At 37.1% G+C, this 20,917-nt stretch overlaps 1 protein-coding gene across 2 annotated transcripts in view; it reads right to left on the reverse strand.

The window, feature by feature from the left end:
* Positions 1 to 20,917, reverse strand: part of ATAD2B (ATPase family AAA domain containing 2B) — a gene marked incomplete at its 5' end in the record, with an annotated part of 75,110 nt that overhangs the window by 34,836 nt on the left and 19,357 nt on the right. For both annotated transcript variants that reach the window (XM_083857516.1, XM_083857515.1), the window contains 12 exons: positions 3,603 to 3,914; positions 9,736 to 9,826; positions 10,765 to 10,924; positions 11,701 to 11,789; positions 12,570 to 12,744; positions 13,557 to 13,672; positions 14,115 to 14,226; positions 15,135 to 15,233; positions 17,023 to 17,098; positions 18,110 to 18,226; positions 19,367 to 19,475; positions 20,014 to 20,116. In XM_083857516.1, coding sequence (XP_083713642.1) covers positions 3,603 to 3,914; positions 9,736 to 9,826; positions 10,765 to 10,924; positions 11,701 to 11,789; positions 12,570 to 12,744; positions 13,557 to 13,672; positions 14,115 to 14,226; positions 15,135 to 15,233; positions 17,023 to 17,098; positions 18,110 to 18,226; positions 19,367 to 19,475; positions 20,014 to 20,116 — 1,559 coding nt within the window. The remainder of the gene's footprint in view (positions 1 to 3,602; positions 3,915 to 9,735; positions 9,827 to 10,764; positions 10,925 to 11,700; positions 11,790 to 12,569; positions 12,745 to 13,556; positions 13,673 to 14,114; positions 14,227 to 15,134; positions 15,234 to 17,022; positions 17,099 to 18,109; positions 18,227 to 19,366; positions 19,476 to 20,013; positions 20,117 to 20,917) is intronic.

Here is a 20,917-nt window from a genome sequence, read left to right on the forward strand (position 1 = left end):
GACTACCTAGACAGTGTATGTTTATGAAGAATTGTTTTCCACCCTCTGATAATCTGCTGAAGAATACAAAACTACTTTTTATCAAAATCAGTTCAATGCATTCCATATTCATATACCATGCCTTTACCTATTTTAATTCCTTTGCTAATATGGTAGCACAATGAACTGAAGCACTTTCTATACAGACCTTGAAAAACAAAAAGCTCAAAGACTGATTATATTCACAAGACACACTTCAGAGACAAACAACTGCAAAATTACTAATATGACACTAAAGGAGAACAACCAGGTAAGAGCTGAAAATCAGGTAAATTAGCTCCCAGAGCTGCAACGGGATTAAGAGTTACCTGGTGTGATTTGACAATAGGAAAGAAATGCTGCAAGATGTTAATTTGCCCCAGGAAAGGAGCTGAGTTGTTTTTGCCCTATGCAAGGACACTCATTCTCATTTCCATAGGGAAGGAAGCCTGCAATGATGGGATGAAAATGGCCACAGCCACTCAGCTGTACAGCAGGAGAACTGCAGAGGCCAGCTCTGCTGAGCAAGAAAATGCTCTGCAATGGATGGGCAGCATTCCTGAGAGCAGCACAATCACTGCAGCACACTGCTGCTCAGGACAACCACCAGACATCCCAACAGCAGCTCAAGTTGGCCACAGACACTTAAGTAAAGGGATTGCTGTGAAATGAAAGTGTGAAATACAGACAGATTCAAGTATTATTCTCAAATACCCAATCCACTGCATGACTCGTTGGATTTACGTGAGGCAATGGCACAGGTCCTGCCACACTGACCAGACAATCACCACGGGACAAAGGAATCTCCTCCAAGGCAGTATCAAGTGTCAGATGGAGGTGCCATCTAAGCCACAGGAAAAACTGTCCCAGGGTTCCAGGAAAAATTCTTAAGAGACAACAAAGGTTCCCTTAGCTGGCTGTGTGATGTAAGAAACTAGATTTGGGGTGGGCTGGGCAGGAATGATATTCTGCTGCCATGAGATGAGGAGGTGCCACATCTCTTGTCAATTGTGATGCAGTCACACACCTGACAATCACTCCTTGGGAGAAAAGGTGAAAAAGGCTTGCAGACTCCAAGCAGTGGCCAAAAGCTAATCCAGAGCAAGAAATCATGGCACAGAAGTGGCTGGATATTTAGCTAAAGCTAAGGATGGAGACCTCCAAATCAACTGGACATAAGCCTGCTATCTCTGGGCTCACTAAAGCAGTCCCTAAAACAGACAGTATTTTCAGTATACCAAATGTAGCCATAGTTAAGTCCTGTGCTCTTGCACTGGACTTGGCTTTCTCTCCCTAAAATACAGCATTATTTTAAAAGGCAGCCCTGCATCTTTTAATCCCAAGTATCAAGTCTCTGTGACATTCTCTGCTCAAGCATTTGACTCATTGAATTACAAGAAAGAGGAAATTCTAGTGAAATGCAGAAAACCTGATGTGCAGATTGTAAGCATACCTGTAAGCATCTTTTATATACTTGACTTTGAATTTAAAAAAAATTGAAGCCCCATTGTATAATCTACATTTGTGTGCAATCATTGTACCTGAAAGTGGATTTTTCTGCTTTTAACAAAGATTAAAGCTTGTTATTCAGTATTTTCTTAGATTTAAGGGGGTAAGAAAAAACTAAAGGAAGTACTAAAAGAAAACTCAGTTCATGCATCTTCAAAATCAATTATCTACAAACATTTAAAAAGTACCCATAGCAGCAAATTATCTAGTAAAACTACTATTTAAATCAACTTAAGCTTCCAAACTCAATTTGTTACCAATAATGAGCAGTAATAAATAGGAATGTAAAAAATACAAACACAGAAAATTATTCTGAACTTAAACCAATTCTTCAACAAGAATGACAATCTCTTAATTGGGTGCTACTAACAGGTTACAGAAACTTAAGCATCAGAAATAACTTTCAGTTGAGGGAGCCCAATAGGATCTAACTGCAGCTGCAAACCAGCTCATTTCCCCCTACCCACCACCACATGCTCCCAGGGCCCATCTCTGGCCAACTCCAACACTTGTTAAAACCTCCAGCTACACCACAGTCAGCAGAAAACATATAAATACATCATTTTTGGATGAGTTTTCTGGCTAAAACAGTTTAACAAAGGACCTGAAGTACTCAAGCAAGTGGAAAGGATGGAGCAAAAATGCACAGCTGGGCTGGAGAACTGCAGCAGCCAGCACAAGGATCAGCTTAAGCTGCCTGGGGTGCAAGCTGAAGGCGTGCTCTGGAACAGGAATGAGAGGAAAGTCATGGCTGTCACAGATTTGCTTTATGACTGGGTTGTTTTCAAGTTAATCACACACAACCCCAAGTATTGTTTACAGAGCTGGGGGATGAGAATGATCCCAGATAAAAACAGTAGGCTGCATCAGAATAAACAGATCTCAAACCCAAGGTATCTTGTTTAACATTTAACTTCCAAGAAATGACCAGGGTAACTATTAAAGTATGTCTCAGAGAAGAGCTAGGTAGAAAAACCCCAGAACCTACTGACTCTCTGCCAGTCAAAACAGTCCTTCTTATTCCTTGCTTCCTTGGAGCACCCACATGCTCCCATTGCAGCAGGTTTCTGGCATTCACTGACCCCATAGTGAGTTGATTTTATTCACTAATTTGGTAAAAAAAGTTAACTTGACAAAACAGCAAATAATTCTCCACTTGCTAAGCTCACAGAATCAGCTTGGAGGATCAGGAGTGGACCAGGCCATTTCAAGGAGAGGAAAGCCTCAGGACTTGCTTCTTAATCAGCACATGAGCATTGCACAGGCTCAGGTACCTCAGCCAAACACCAGCTGAGCTGTGAGCCCCCCAAAGCCTCTGCACCACCAGCAAGCAAAGGACTTAGGATAGCTAACCATTGTGGAGGACAGGAGCATCAATTTCAGGTCCTGTTACACTCAGCAACACTGTCTCACTTTTTTTTTTTGGTTCTGCCCTTTAATTATGCCCCATAATTTCTTGTATTTAAGTTGTAAATTACTTGTGAGTTCTTTTAATAGATGGTACTCAGACCTATGGGACCTTGCTCTGTATAGGTCAGGTCATTAGATTCTACAACAACTTGGAATCAGCAAAAATAATTACGTAAGATCCAAGCAAATAGTATTTACATCCTTGTGGGCCTGATATTTCTGGGTCTGAGAGATTTTATCCTGCTAGCACCTGCTAACTTTTTCCCAAGGAAAAATTTCTCAAGAAAGCTTCTTCTCAAAACAATCTTGGCAAACAACTATCCTTTCTCAAACTATCTTTCTCCAGGTGGTGTTTTGCTGTTTCTCTAGTTAACCAGTGGGATTAGAGAGGTGTCACTCCTATTCACCAATCATGTTAAGTCTGTATGGGAACACCTTATAAAAAGTAGTAAGAATTAGACAATAATTCCTTTTTTCTATGCTCTTTGCCTTCTGAAATATTTGGAGTCTTTCCTCTTTCTTTCATGTCCTGCAACAACACATCCTAACACTGAAGGAAATACACACCAGACCTAAGGCTAGGTGGACAAGCTGAAAAACTTGCAAACTGAAACAGCATTTGCCAAAAAAAAAAAAAAAAAAAAAAAAAACCCCAAACCACACACCTTCACTTTTGTCACCCTGGCTGAACTCAGCGTGAGGGAACACTTTGTGTAAGACCTCGAGGAGCTTAGTGAAGGTGCGCTCCAGGAGCGGCCGGATGACGGGGGACAGCGCATGTCCCGAGGAGGTGACGGCGCGCTGGGAGGCGGGCACGATGTTCTGCATGGCGTGGTAGAAATCCTGCGCGCTGAGAACCACCGAGGACACGTCCAGCTGCAGCTTCTGACTGCTCATGTAGATCTGGGGATAGCGGCGTCTCAGGGCGATCAAGGCGGCCTCAGTGCAAAGTGCTTTGATGTCGGCTCCACAGTACCCTAGTGCACACAGGGACACAAACATCTTGCATGAAACAGCACTGCCTCAGACATAGCTTTATCCAGCTAAAAACACGTCAGGAGTACTTAACTGTCAAGGTCCACAAAGCGTCTGCCAAAAGGTATCAGGTCATAACCTGATGACAGTGTTGTATATCAAGAAATTAGACACATTTATAAGCTATACTAAGAAATTCATTCCACGCGGAGGTTAAAATTACGTACGTTTTCACTATATCACTTGATATATAGCGTATTTTCAGTCCTGGGTTATAGGTCTGTTATTGCTCTTTCTTTTCCCTTAATATTGTCTAACATATCTGTGCAATTTTAACAGGCTGGTCCCTCTCCTCCTTTTTTCCTTTAATAGCTCCACATGAATATATTCTTTAATAGCAAAGTAATTTTGTTACACTGAACATCACCAACTTTAAACTTTTACGGTCTGAGAAAATGAGCAATATAAAGAAAAATGTCTGATGAGTAGAATATGGAAGAGATGGAATCTCTTGTTAAAAAAAGCGTACTCTGAATTCTTGGAAAAATGGTAACTTCTACTATGAAGAAAAATGTTTCAGACTTTTAAAAGTTCCATAACTTTACAAATATAACCAAAGGTAGAAATTAAAACGCATTAAAATTTTAATTTAGCCTATCTTCATAAGTATCTACAGGTGGCTACCTATAATTGCTTAATCATTAGTGAAAAACATAGATCTGATAATTATGAAATACAGAGAGAGTTAATACCTCTGAGTCTTTTGCAGTACTAATGGTTTGGGGGCTTTCCCCAGAGCTAGAAATTAGATTTTCAAGTTTTTCCATCTCTCTCAGCAAGAGACATTAATATGCCTCTGTATTTTGAGGCACCATAGCTTCATCTTTCAAAAACTGTAAAACAGTATTCCAGTGAGAAAAGTCATTTTGAGAATTAAAGTCACTACAGGAAAATGTTGCACTGAGGTACTGCCATATAAAAATTCATGGGTTTGTAATGAAGTGTTTATAGAAGGTAATTAATCAAATTTTTAGTTAAAACTATTCTCATTCAACTGGTTTTTTACCAGACTACCTCCTCCTCACCAAGTCTTAAGTTACTTGCATTTTTTCTATTCTATTTTTGTATTAAGACCAAGGAGGGCAGGTTTAGATTGGATATTAGTAAGAAATTCTTTACTATAAGGCACTTGAACTGGCTGTCCAGAGAGGCTGTGGGTGCCCCATCCTTGGAAGTGTCCAAGGCCAGGCTGGATGCAGCTCTGAGTGACCTGAGATAGTGGATGGTGCCCCTGCCCATGGCAGGAGGGTGGAATGAGATGAGCTTTAAGGTCCATTCTAACCCAAAACAATCTGTGATTCCATGATTGGTCTTTTGGCAGCACCAGGTCACAAAATTTAGGCCTGCCTTGCTTCCCTCTCTTCAGCCTCTGATGTTCTTTCAGTGCTCCTGGCATGTATATTTTTACAAGATCCATACAGCAATAAGAAACAAAGCTAATTTCATAGACAGTGTTTAAAAATAAAAAAAGAAGCCATTAATATGGAAGACTGTAGACACTTTTCCATCCCCATCTTTCACATATTAATTTGGGGGATAATAGTAAAAGATACCCACTTTTCAGCTATATAGATGACTTAAATTGGGTGAGACTTCAAACTGCACCTTTCTTACATACATTTGAAAATAATAATTAAAAAAGGGAAAACAAAAATAAACCTAGATGGACAATCACCATAAATATTGGATGATTCCTGCAATTTTTAAACCAAGATTTGTAATTTTATTAAAAGGTCAGTAGTTACAATTGTGTAAATTTGGTGAATCCACACCATGACTGTTACCGAAAATGTATGTAGCAATTCACATTTCCAAGTTACCTTGAAATAAATACACACTATATTTGAAATATGTTCAGATATTCCACTGTATTAATCAATTGACAACTAATTGTTTTCAGCACTAAAGTTATGTTGTTTAGGATTTTTCTAACTTTCATTTAACATGAAATCAAAACTATGCAGGCACATTCCAACTACATAAAACTATTAGCAGCTATAGGTGCATTAGAGAAACCAAACCAGGGTTCTAAATTTTGCATTGTTCTTTAGGTATCAGGTATCACATTCCCATTTAAATTGGTCCACTTCTCATCCAAAAACCACCCAAGATTAAACAAAAAATGAGGGGAGCACTAAATCAAAGCTTAAATCAAAGATATGCTGAAGATATGCAGCTTCCTGAATGCCTGTCACTTTAGAATCTAGTTTAGTATTTTTGGGAAAGGATTCAGCAGCTCAGGAACGAGATCCTTCCCTACTTTTCTATTAACAAATGCTGTAACATCACTTTCTAACAGTCATTTTAATCACCGCTTGTACATCTCCAAAGAATTGCAAAATTAGGAAATAATAGCCTGTAGCCTATTTTTAAAATTAAATTCTCAGGTGATCAGATACACAATTAGTCTCCATTTCTACCTCTCATTTCTCATGAGCAATTACATTTGAAGACTAATAATTGGTGTCTCTTTTTGAGGGACTCTCTTATGTATACTGTACATCCATTTCAGTGACAAGAAAACAGCAAAAATCCTGTACCTTGTGAAACATTTAAAAGCTTTTTATTGCTAAGAAGCAAACACACACTGATTAAGCAGAAGAAAAACATGAGTGAAGTATTGTCAAAACAAAATAAAATGCATCATACCAACAATAAATAACCTGATGCAGTTTTTTACCCAAATTGACACTGTAATATAAACTCAGAGTTCAGTGCATTTGCTTCCTTTTTTGAAGCATCTCAGGAAAGATGTTCAATTTGCCAGGCAAAATGTACTGGCACAGCTTAACTTAGAACAAAATGAAGATTCCTGTCAAGCAGCCCATTTTCTTCTACCCAGTACTACCAAACTCTGCTGAACATTTCTGAAGTACAACTTTCAAAAAGCAGGACAGCAAACAAGTGGATTCTTATGTCGGTTTCCAAAGAATGCACTTTGATCACCAGAATTTTGCAGCCACCTCTACTGTGCAGAAACTGTGTCCTCTTTAAAATTTCTTCTGCCTAAAACCCACAAGTAAGTGCTACGGAACAGGGTGAAGCATTTAGGTGAACAATTCTGATAATTTTGACCACTTCTTCCACTTTATGTTGTGCAACTCCCTACAAAACTCCCAAAATGGCTGCAGGGAAAGTTAGCAAACAACTCAGCATGATGACAGAGATGAAAAATAACTACTAGGCTCATTTTAAAGAATTGTGAAAAACAGGAATGATAATGCCAAAATCTCCCCCACCGTCATTACATGAGGATGGGAAAGAAAAATCTAACATGGTATCATTTTGCCACAAAACACTCCTGCAATAATAAGCACAGGATATTTTTAACAAGCATCTTCAGTATAATAGTTTGTTTCTTTATAATTCTATTTAATAACATCATTTAAATAACCCTTACTACACATTGTAAAAAAATTCATCTGCAAAATGCCAGATGGAGGAATTCACACTTTTTCAGTTGCTAGTATGTTTTGTTTCCTGCAAGACTGAGTTCGTAGGTAAATCTCTCTACCTACAGAAAGTTACTATTCCAAACAAAGGAATAAGCCCAAGAGATAAGAAAGAATTTATAAAGTTAAGGATATCTGGGACCCATCCCCAGTAAAGAGAAAAAAGATAGTAATTATGTGTGTTTACTGAAAGTACTAACAAGACAGAAGTGTGTGGTCTTCTGAGCAAAGCTGTGCTCTCCCCAAGCTGCTTCACTTTGTCTCACACACATTGTAGGCATGAGGCCATTCAGGGAAGTGGAGTCTTTAATGCTCACATATAGAGAAATCCACTAAAAGGTTGTAATCCATAACACCTGGGACAAAAATCAACCCTCAGGAAATAACCTATTTTTTGCAGGTCCTGGGGCTCTTCCCTTCCAATTTCCTTCTAATTACACCCCTGGATCATAAGAAGTCCTGAGTTGCACATACACCTGCCTCCCCAAAGTCATTTGCTTTGGGAGTATTTCAGCAGTTTTCTTCATTAGGATCCAGAAGCTTGGAGTTAAGTGTTGCCAAGTCTGCTGAACTGGAGAGAGGTGTCAACCATGCTGTGCCGAAAGCCTGCCAAGTCTAGGCAGCTTTTACTTGGGGAAGAGGGGGAGTTGCTTTTCTGGGGGGAAGGTTGTTTGTTTTTAAAGAAAACCTGCCCACAAGAGGAAATAGCAGACTGGTATAAACTGTATCACAGACATACACGTGTGCCAATGAGTTCCATTGGTAATGGCCACAAAGAATCTGGAAAAGTCTGTCTAAATCATTATTGCTGCAGAGATTTCACTTACAGAAACAATGAGACATTCTCAAGGTGAAGAAGATACACCAGTCCTACTTCAGCTGTTTTGAAAAAAACTTCATAATACTCCAAAGATTTTTATCTTGGATGTGCAGAAACACTTAAATTCCAAGATACAGACTGGAGACAATCAAGCGTACAGTAGTTGTAGAGCAGGAAAGCCAAGAAAAACAGAAAAGAGTGTTTCTTTTTGTTTGCTGACTTCCACAGAACTGACAGGCTTTATGGAGCACAAAGAATGTCTTCCAGTCAAATGTACAAATGGCTTTCCCTACTGTCCAAAATTTTAAAATATTGTCTTCTCACTGAAAAAATATGGTGAATTCTTAAAGAAACATCTGTGGTTTTTTCCTACCTACTCCCCTCTCTCCCACTAAGCAGCACCAAGTGTTTGCATCATTCAAACAGAATTTACATGAGAAGGGTTTGTCATGTGCTGTATTATACCCGGCAAAGCTTAAACTGGAGTTTGCTGGATAGTTATGTTTTCTCCTCACCAGAAGATGTTGAGGTCTTTGTGCATCAAAAGCGGAGGGATGCTGCTTCGATGAGAGATGTCCCTGTGGATGAAGAGGATAATTCGGATGTACTGTAGCTGACTGAATGGACTGATGTTCAATTTAAAGTTCTTAAGATTCCCTGTTGATGGATTCGAAAGCACAGATATTTGAGACTGCTCTTTTTCTGAGTACTTCAGTGCTCGTCCAAGCAGATGACTGACAGAGGATGTATCTTTGCATGACAAGTTGTTGAGAAGGTACTGTGCTGTGTGCTTTAGGGTCATTTCCTCTGTTTAATTCACTATAAAAATATTTGGGTTTATTTCTGATTAGATTTAAACAGCAGGCTTATCTTGAACAACCAACCTCCATTCAGTACAGCAGGTCTTTGTGAGCTCCAAAGGCGTATTTAATGTATTCATGTTGCAGTTGCTTTTTTTCCTCCCCTACCTATGTCTATACTTTGAGGTTGCTCTGTGCTAGCAATCTGGAAAAAAAGTTTTTCTTTAGAAAAGCTGGTTAGTTTGTTGGATTTATGTCAGAGAAGAGCATGCCAGTCAGTAAAAAACAAACAAAAAACAAAAACCCCACACACAAATACTGGGTTTTTTCGTCAGTAAGAAGACAGAAAAAAAACCCAAGTCTGCCTATCTCTTTTTTCTAGTTTAGTGGGAAGCCTACCTGAAGATTCCAATTCCAACTTCATTTTGCTTCTCTTTAAGAGTATGCATCCTATATAAGGACAGCAATGTCACAGAAAGGAAATATATGTATTTTTCAAACGACTACTAGCTACTCATTTTGTGGTTTAGTAAGACAGAAATATATTTGTTACTACAAAAAGAGTGCTGTTCAAAGTACAGAAGTTTAGAAAGGTAGAGATAAGAAAATCTTGATACATTTAACATACCTTCAAAGTTTTACACAGAAGAGAAAGCCTCTACAGTAAAAGCACTAACAACATAACACTCACCAACACATTTTTCAGCCAGTTCTCCTAAGAAAGGATCTGACAATTTGGGGTTCCAATCCCTGGTATGAATTTGCAAAATGTGCTTTCGTGCCTGATTTAAAAAAAAAAGAAAAGGAAAGAAAATGACATTAAAAAACTAGCGAGTCAAATCCACGACATAGAAAAAAATATTCTTTATTCATGTGATTCTAGTTACTTTACCTGCTTTTAGTATGTAACTGAGACACATAAAAGAGAACTTAGCACTCCAAAGTCTCTCAAGAACAAAGCTTTTCCCTTCTTTTTAATAAGCAGTACTTTTTTCACTAGTTACACATTTTAATTTCTGTTTGAGTAAAATTATTATACATGAACTGATCAAAACTCATTTTCTATTAGGAACTATCATAGTTTTATAATTTCATTTTTAATTACTGCACCTATGAGTATCAGTACCTACGAGTATTCTACTGTCAAAGGCCTCACCAATTAATGTACTGCTGAGTAGCACAGCACATACACATGAAGCCCAAAACAATTCCAGCTATAAGTTCTATAGAATCTAAATACATCTATCCCTATACAAGGTATATTTAATTTTAAGTATAAATTCATGAAGTATTATGGCTGAGTTTATCTAAGTTTTGAAAAAGGAACTGAAATTTTCCTGCTGCCAACATTATAATGCCTGGCTGTGCATCTACATTTTTTACATGCTTAGAAGTCTACAAGATGTAAAGTTATTTTCTCTTACCATAAGTTTTGAGCCCCCAAATAGTTATGGTTCATTATACAAATCCATAGTTTTGAGATAAGCAATTCAGTTTATTGTGAACAATTTACCTCTGTTCAGTTTTAGCTATATCCTGAAGATCTAAAGCTGAATACAACTTTGTGTATACAATCTGTTTGTACCAAAAATGTCTTCCTAAAATTAAACATGCTCACAAGCAAGAATGAATATTTTTTTTTCATAAGCTTGGTTGTCAGGCATTCGAATGTTTAATATACTACAGATGTTTGTTAATAAATCTCCTTTCCAGGTTTTACCTTCTTGTCAGGCAAGTTGAAAAGAAATTCCCTGTCAAAGCGACCAGGTCTCCTGAGTGCAGGATCTATAGAATCCAGTCTATTTGTAGCACCAATTACAACTATTTCACCTCTATTATCCAGTCCATCCATGAGGGCAAGAAGAGTAGACACTATAGAGCTACAAGAGAGTTTTCAGAATAAAAGTGTAAGGAACACTGCAAGAACTTTTGCATTTTCAGATGCAACATTAATACATTAAAAAAAAAAAAAAAAAAAAAAAAGCTACAAACAGGTGCATAACAGTTTCAAGTCTCATATGTTCCATTGGCCTCCTGATCTGCTGGTCCTAAATTTCTCTCAGCAGAGTGGAGGGAGATGGACACATAAATACCACCACCTATAGAATGACAGGTACAAGTGTGTTGCCATACAGAGTACAGCAAAACTGAGATCAAAAGCAGCCATGAAAAATTTCAGCCAACAGCAAACTGCTGTAAAAAACTTCTAAAAAATGACACGACAGCAACACAAGATATGTTTGTACATCACAGCATTAAGAATCAAAATCACAGGTGAGTTCAGTTCATTGATAGAACATTACAATTCATCATGTTAGAATAACATTTTTTCAACTGGTTCTTCTACTGGGCTGGTAACAGATAATCTGTTTACAGCACAAAACAGCAAATCAAGGAGTGGCTGTGGAAATCTTGCAGTTAATGATGTGGCTGAAGGGTAATTGTCACTGCAATTCAATTCCCAGCAAATTACAGTTTGCCTGAAGGACTGAAAAGATGACTTTCAACACCAAAAAACCAATCTGTCCTTTCTAGTGTAAGTGGGCTTTAGAAAAAGTAAAAATCTTTCCTGTGAAATGAGAAAAAATTACATTTAAGAGTTTACCAAGATAATGTACCCTGTACCAAGATAATAGCAGCATAGAAGAACTATTACCTGTGAATCTGATCTTGTCTGCTAGAACGAACTGGAGCCAAACCATCTATTTCATCAAAAAAGATTATAGAGGGTCTCATCAAGTATGCCTGGCATGCAATAAACAAAACAAAAATTGAATTCACCGTTAATTCCTAATTTATCCATCAACATTGAAAACTGGTTTCACTAGAAAGCATTAACATGCTAAACCAAAACATATATTGAGACATCTTTGTTAGAAAGTGTCAAGTCTGAAATGAAAACTGAATTTCCAACTCCAGCAGTGTTTCAAAGCAAAGCAGAGTGCAGTCTACTTCGAATAAGCAAGATGGCACCAGTGTACCAGTTTTACTGTGTGCTGAAAGGTTAAAGACACACATCTCACACTCTCTTACAGAAAACATGATCTTATCTGCTCATAATCAGTTTGTTTAGACATCTCCATCTGACAACTACTTTTCTTTGAGCTATTGCATTTTACTGCTTTGTGTGACTGTGTTCTGTCCAACTTCTTCTAAGCCAAAAAGAACACTAAAATAGACACACAACCAAGGAAATCATGCACTCTCCTCTGTAGCATTTATCTTGAATATACCAGTCAAACTTAAACTCACTGACTGATTTTTTTTCCCCCAAGTGTTACCCAAACTACTTTGCTTCATTAATGGAAAAATCAAGAGTCTTTTTCTCTGAGTTTCCAGAGCCAGAGAAATTACTGTCAGTATTCCTCTATTCTTTTCATCTAAATATGCCATTTGGTAAAATCCTACTTAATTTACAAAAAAATGTACAGTTTTTTAGATTCAATTTCAAACACCTTTGACCACCTGAACCACAAAACACAACATACAGAGAAATCATATGAAAAAAATGTATTTTCTTCTAACCTGATCAAAAAGGAGTCGAAGCTGACGTTCAGATTCACCAACCCACTTACTGAGACAGTCTGCTCCTTTCCTCATAAAGAAAGCCACCTTTTTGTCTCCTTGACTGCATTCATTAGCTAGAGCTCTAGCTACCAAGGTTTTACCTGTTCCAGGAGGACCATAGAATAAACAGCCCCTGAAGATAAATGGATCAACACAGTCACAAACTTATTTTACGTCTCCTGAAAAACTCCAAGTCAAATTTTATAATGAAGACAGGGAGCCTGGAGAAGAATGACTTAATATCTCATATTATTATTTTGTAGCAGTATTGTATTATTAACATGTTGTAGTACTAACATGACTTCATAAAATCTAAGTTTGTTTTATACTTTCAAATCAGTAAAACTCTGATTTGTAAAGAACATTAATCAAAGGCATATTAAGTTTCCAAACGATTCTTTTACACTAGTTAAATACTACCTCTTCAAGTATTAGATTTTAGGTAGTACCTTAAATAATGGTTGTTAAGTCTTTGGAATGAAATAATTAATTGACAAAATACTCCAAATTTTTCGATTGACTTAGACACCATGTACCCATTTAAATCACATACCAAGACATCTCATCAATAAATATTAAAATCCCAGTATAATATTATTGAGAGAAACAGCAGCATTTTGCCTGATCTAGTAAAATATTTAATAACATATCAGGAAAAAAAAGGCAAGGTATTACTGAACAGAACACATGAGAATTCTTTCTTTAACCAAATCACAAAGTTTACCTTCCTACCACAAGAAAAATACACAAGGTTTTTTTAAGTCTTCATCCTGCTATTACATATTCTAATAGACAAGTTGGGTAGCAAACACATAAATCTATCTGAACTGTAAACCACTTCAGGGAAAGAATCAACCTCCTATGTGTTTTCAATTCTTCAGATCTTAAGAAAAAAAGCTTAGGCTTAAGAAAAATAAATGCAACAGTAAGAGTAAATACACCTACCTTGGTGGCTGAATTTTGAATTTTTCAAATATTTCTGGATAGAGAAGAGGAAACACTACCATTTCCTTAAGTGCAAGGATATGATGGCTCAATCCCCCTATACTATCAAAACATACCTAAGGAAAAAAAAACAAAAAAACAACAAACAAAAAAAAGTTTCTATTGTAACAGCTTTCCACAAAAGCACCTTTACATATAAAACATTAGAAAACAAATTAGAAAAAACACTGCATTAATCAACAGGATTTCCCTGAATTTTCAAAGTGTGAAAAAAAGAGTTGAGAAAGTCAACTCTTGGCTGCCCACATGAGGCTTATCTGGATTGCAAGTTAACTGTGCCAGGGCTGCCTGGACATCTACAGAGATCCAGCCTCAGTCCCAGAGCAAATGCTTTGTAGTCCAAAGGAATAAACAGACAAAAGCTTTGGTAACAATAAAATAAAATAAAATAAAAACAGTGAGCTTTTTATGAATTTACTTCAACATCAATAAGAGGCTGTGGAAAATTTTTTATGCGTAATTGAGGGAAGGAAGATAAAAAGCTCTAACAAAACCTACCGATTTATCAACAATCATCGGGTCAACATCAGCCAAACTGGCCCCAACTTTCACACGCTCTCGAAGGATTCCACTAGCTAAGTCTTCTGCTCTGAAGTTTAAAGGCAGGCACCTGATCAACAACAAACAGACACCAAATAAATACTGTTTGGAGGTGAAGAAAGAAGAGATTAAATGCCTTTTACTACATGAAGAGATAACCTTCCCAGATTGGTAAACAAAACTAATCTGCTTTTTTGTGGTAATTATGGTTATATATCTGGAAGTTCCTTAACATAAAGTTAGTTTTATGCATCCATACACATATTTCAATCTGAAGAAGGCTGGACAAGATTATTTTGATTAAACACAGAATAAACAACAATAAACAACAATTTCCTTCCTTTAAGCCCCCTTATATCAGGCCAACTACATAGTTAAAGTGAGGAAGAAAGGTACTAGTAAGATACAGGTTACACTCAGAACTACACTTCTGGTCACTGTATGTTGCTTGAATTCCTTGTGATGGAAAAGGGAATGACATGGCAGACAGGAAGAGATGGAAAAAAGATGAGGAAATTTTTTCCCTGCAGAATTTTCTTACCTAGTTATCAGTGAATGAATTTACTTATAGATCTTCCACTTTTAGATTACTGCTAAATACACGTAAGGTCAAAAAAATGTGCAGTGGGTGTGTACAATGCATGAACTCTTACACAAGAGGAAGAGGGAAGAGTTGGGAGTACAACTGAATTAACTAGGACCAAGATACACCAATAGTATTTTAACCAACAGGAGTTGGGTTGAATTGAATCAAACCAATTGAATCAAACAACTACTCTTGTATTTCCATCTTTTTATTGCTATTACTAATTATCTACTCATAAGACTCCAAAACCTGTAATAATATATATATAACCAGCACTCCTCCTAAACCAGAATCAAACGTCTGCAGAACTCATAACATTATAGACTAGTTTCGCTTGTTTTCTGATAAAGAATAAAATCAAACCATTCTAAAGACCAAGGATGTTTTGATACCTGTTTCTTGCTCTGGCTATGCTTTTAGATTTTCTTCTTTCAAAACGTTCTTCATCTGAAGAGGTTGTATCACTGCTGTGAATGGCGTGCTTCTTTCTCCTGTTGAAGTGGCAAAACAAACAGAAAACTCAGTCTTTTTTGCAGCAGAATGTTATGTTTTGGTCCTTCTATAAAAATAAAACTGAAATGGCAAGTACAGTACTGTTCAGGTTTGAGATGCATGCAAATTCTAGCTTCATCAACTATCAAAATAATCTGAGAGGGGAACAACAGCTCTTACTGCCACAGTGATTATCTGATTTCAACATGAACATCACTTGAAGAGTGACCCCATAACTTGTGTGGTCACAGCTCATGCTACCTCAGCAATGTGATTTGAATATATAAGCTGCAATTGTACTTAAGAAAATCTCCAACCACTTTAGCCACTTCTAACACAACAGACATACCAGTCTCCTTACTCAGTCTGAGTCTGCTTTCCTTTAAATATTCTTTGAAAAAATTCCATACTTCACAAAGTTATATATAATCTCTTTTTATGAGGTTATTAATTCTGAATAGCAGAACAGGTTCTCAAAACACCTGTACTTCTGATCTGAATCCAAGTAAAATTACTATCCAAAGTCTGAATGAACCATTTCTTATTTTAGTATGACAGTATTTTGCAAAACTGAGTATTTTCGAAATATTAGAGGATGTACATTAAATCTTCTGTACAAAAAGGTGTTGAGTTTGATACGGATTTGAAATATTCAGCACTTTTTGCATGAAGAAGTTGGTTACTAGTAAAAAGTCTTGGATTTTAAGTGAATGTAGTGAGCTGCATTTTTTGTATGAACTTGATAATGCACTCAATTAACTGGTTTTTGCCAATGGATGACATGGTCTATCAGTTTTACTGTTCAATGACCAAAAATGAGATCCATTTCAAAAAAATATCAAAGAGAATATCAAGCAATTGGGAAGACTTCTTATGACACTGTCCTAACAAGAAGGGATAAAATGAGGGCCAAGTAATGAGCAGGCTAGAACTAAAGGGATAACAACTTTCACACTCTTCACGTATGAATAGTGAGTAGAAGTACAAATCCAGAGATTACCCAAAAAAAAAGGTCATACGCTCTTCAAGGAAAAAAAAACAAACCTACTTTTATCTGTATTACAAAGAAACTTCAGAATCCTAAGATTCAGCTATTACTTTATTTACTTTATATATTTTCACTATGCCATTAAATTGAGCAATAAAACATGAGTTTCAGCTATGACTAGTATTCATTTACTTGGATTCTGTTTATGGATAGATTTGTCTTTTTGAAGCTTTGGGTAACTTTATTTTTTTAGAAAATGCTTTAAGCTGTAATCTCATCAGTTTTGTTACATAAAGCCTACTGACAGTTTCCAAGACAACTTGGTACATTCCAGACTTGTTTGACACAAAACATAAGAGTCAAAAATTATGCTTGCTAAATATTTTATTAAATTGTTGATAATTCTTGGATGAAATTTGAACTGAAAGGAGACAAAAAACATTAACCTGCTTTGCTCAGTTTTATAGATCAGGAAGGCGTTATTTGTTAAACCGGTGCATTGGATTTAAATATTAAATATATGGCCTTACAGAGAAAGCTATAGTGTGCCATGCAGAATTCTTTCCAGTACTTGTAGCACACCTGTTTCCATTCCGTTTAGCACAAAGCTTCTAGTGGGTTTGACAGCGCCATGACTCTGTCTGGATGCTGATCAGGGTCTGAACTCAGGATACAATTCAAGACCCACTCACATGCATGAATGAACTGTGCAATTCACTCAAGAATGGTTTGAAAATCAAAAGCTACCAGAATGTACTAAAGGAAAGCAAACAAATCCACACCGAAAGACCCACATTTACCTGATATGGCTTCTTCTTGCAGGAGATCTGTGAATATCAAACAGCGTATTTTCTCTCTTTTTTTGATGAGCTGGCACTGTAACATTAATTACAAAAGAATAATAAACTAAATGCAGCACAGAAGTGCTGGATTATCAATTTTCATCAATAAGGTTATCACTGGTTTCTCCAAAAGCTTAATTAAGGAAAGAATTGGGCAGGCGGCTTTGTCACTATCACCATACTCAGCTTGATGCAGGCATGGGAATTCCATCCTCACCCTCCTCAAATTATCAGGGCTGTGTCTGTCATGGCACAGAATGTAACTCATCCAGGGCACCAGCATTTTGAGTTTATTTGCAGGATATTAAAGTCCATACAGAAACCTCTTTATAGCTGATAATACGGGATGTCTTGAAATTTCTCTGAACCCATAAAACACAGCAGTTCTCTATCAGAGGAATCATATTCTGTGATCCTCTGACTTGTGGAAATGGTTCAAAGCTGCATCAGGGAAAACTCAAACTTGGCAAGAAGAAGCACTTCTTTACTGAGAGGATGGTCCAACAGTGCAAGAGACTTCCTAAAGAAGTGGTTGATGCCCCAAGACTGTTTTAAGAAGCATTTGGGCAATGACCTGAATAACATGCTTTTTGTCAGCCCTAAAGCAGCCAGGCAGAGTATATGATTGCTGTAGATTCATTCCAACTGAAATACTTTGGATTTCTCATCTGTGATAATTGCTGCTGTCATTTATCCACCGTTATGAATTAGGCTTACCACCCAAGAAGAGAAGAAGGCGTAACAGTAACTATTTTTTCTATGTAATCACCTAATCTATTAGATTGCTTTCTGCCAAGTATTTCTTGACCCAAACCCCATTCATCCCCAACCCTGAGCCCAGCACAAGGCAGTACCTGCAGAGTTCAATGAGGCAGCATTGCCACCACCACTGAAACTGACAGGCTGTGTCCCATCCACAACAGGTCAGGATGAACACACAGTGCTGCCTCCCTGTTACTCTGTCAGGGGTGAGAAGCAGCCATCCAACTATTCCCTTCCCACATCCCTGGTAGTCCTGTAGGTCAAGCATTGTCTGGTTCCTCACCTATTGGAGGGGCCTGGTATCTCTCAACAGTTTTTCTCTGTCTGAGATTATATGGTCGATCATTTTCTTCCCCCTCAGCTTCTTCTACTTCTATATCTCCATCTTCTTCCTGAGACTCTGTTGGGGGGTAAAAACATTTTCAGAACACTTCCACTTCCCATCAGAGCTACTTTCATCCTAAAAAATTAACATTTCAATGGTCACTAAGAATTACTGCCCATTTATTAATTAACACTTATTGGCAAATCACTGGAAATTTGAAGACCATTATAAATCTACAGCACATTGTCAAATTTCCTTCTATTTTTTTACACAAGATTCTGGAAAGGCAAAAGAAAGAAAAATAAATGCATTCAAAACAACTTTAGTTGTAAAATACTTCAAGTATCATTTCTATCCACTGTATTTTTCCTTCAATAATTCTCCTTCAAATTAGGGATAATGACAGAAGCCTCAAAAAATCAAATATTTGACACAGCATGAAAATAAGTACAACGTCATGATCTACAGTCTCATTTTTACACAAAGCAAAGAACACAGAAATACACTTTATATACTTTGCATATAGGCCCATCTGTTAAAAGGATGAGAATTTCCATCCATGGATCTCAGAACTAGGACTGCATTCTTACCCATTGGGACAAACCATATCTTCCACAGTAATTTTAGTTAAAAATTGGGATGCAGTAAGCTGAAATCTGTATGGATGCCTGAAGTTTAAGTTTAATTTTTTAAGAAGGCCAAGCATGATGCTGATCAGGCCATCAAAGCTAGGCACAATCCCTTCTTCTCTGGTAATTTTTGAACTCATTGACCAGTTTCATTCAAATTTTTAAAGGAAAGTAGAATTTCAAATACAGCTGTGCACCTACAAGCCTTCTAAAATGTCAATGGACAGAAAGCAGACTTTAATTAATACCTTCCCCCAAAGGAAGGATGCAGGCCTAACTATTACAAATTCTCTCTGGTAATTGCCACTCAGCACATGAGAAACGTCATGTCAGTTAGAACACATGTAGTTGTAGACTACATTCATCACATCCTGACTTCCACTAGAGGCTTGTTACAGGGAATGTAAGGAAAGCTCCAATTACTTAGTGCTACAAAAAACAGAAGGAAGGAAATATATTGTACAAACATTTAGAAACCAGGCTTTGTTCTGCTTTCTGTAGTGTAATATGTTGCTATCTCATGGGAAGGAGAACCTTGTTTTATAAGTATTTTGGACAAGCCCCCACAATTTTTTACAACCCATACCTTCTTCTTCCCCTTCTGTGGACACTTCATGGTGGTTCTGAATCCCATAGCTATTTCTCCTCAGTGATTTCCTCCTTCTTTTCACTCGAGAATACATATCCATGTTTTCCTGGAATAAAATTCACATGCACTCCCATCAGTACTGTCCCACGTCACCCAGTATTAGTCCCAGGGCAGTAAGTAATGCTCTACACAATCTCTAGCCCTCAAGTGTTTTTCCAGCAGAGCTCTCCATAGGCAGACTACAAAAGCAGTCTCATTTAATAGATACTAAAGTAAATCTCTCAGACAGTACCTCATCCATCTAATACAGAGTAACATCAGTAACAAGTTTTCATGAAAAAAACAGGTGACAGTCTCTGGTCCTGTTTTGAAGGACCAGGGTATGCTTCAAACCAAAGAACCACCACAGCACATCACGAGAGCAGGACAGTGAATTTGTCAATAAAGAAAACAATGTAGAGCATATTCATTATTTTAGTTCTGAATTTTAGTTTATCGAAGTTTAGTTTATCAGGTTTTTACTGTTATACACTGAAGAAAATCATAAACCTTTAGACAGAGCTACAGTGTATGGTGTTTGCAAAAACAAACACGCTCTGCCTTGATATGACTTTTATCCAAGATCTCAGAAAGTTTGCACTTACAAATTCTGTATCTGTCCACATGCGCAGCCGTTCTACTTCCCCAGATCTCCTGTTCCTCCTGATGTTAATATTATCCATTTCCTGTAGGACAGCTTCAGCAGTACTAAAATACATCCAACAGTTAACACACACAAAATATCAGTTTTAAAACAGTAACATGCAGAACTTTGGACATAGCATTCAACATTTTAAGTTGCCTATCAGTTAACTACAAACCTAACCATAATAAAACTGAAAGAATACAAACTAAGAAGTATGTAAAAGAAGAAATGCTGATGCTATTAAAGTCTGGGGTTCAAATTAGACAGCAGTATTTTAACAAATTTTTTTGAAGAATTTGGTTCAGTATAAATTGTAGAATACAAATTCGCAACTGTTGAGACATTAGATTAGGTGTCAGATAAGATTATATTTGCAAAATAAGAAAGTAAAGTTTTTCATCTACATAATTATAATAATGGGAATGCAATTAATGCTCCACCTCAAAAGGTTTACAGTTTCTTACCCTGGCCTCAAAAAGACACTAGAACATAAAGGATTTTCTTTTTGTTAAATCAGTAACATCTAGAATCTCATCATTCAGTATTTGACCTCACTGCCATTTATCATCTACTATTTAGTCAGCATTTTCATTATCTGGAGTATTTGTAAACAGCTGTCAAAACAACGGTGGTACACAAGTGATAACCCTGGCCAAAATGCCTCATTGCTCAAGAAGGGAACAACACAGTATCAGCCAGGCCAAGTCAATTATTTGGCCACCTGTCCTAAGGACAATGTTACTGCTCTCCATGGTGATTAGAGTAGCTTTCAATTGGAATTCTACTACATTTGTATAGTATTTGTAAGAAGACAGAAACCTTCATTTCCTTTTTTCCCAAGCTGATTTAAAGTAAATCTAAAG

The sequence above is a fragment of the Zosterops lateralis genome (genome assembly GCF_965231275.1).
Source record: "Zosterops lateralis genome assembly, chromosome: 3".
NCBI lineage: Eukaryota > Metazoa > Chordata > Aves > Passeriformes > Zosteropidae > Zosterops > Zosterops lateralis.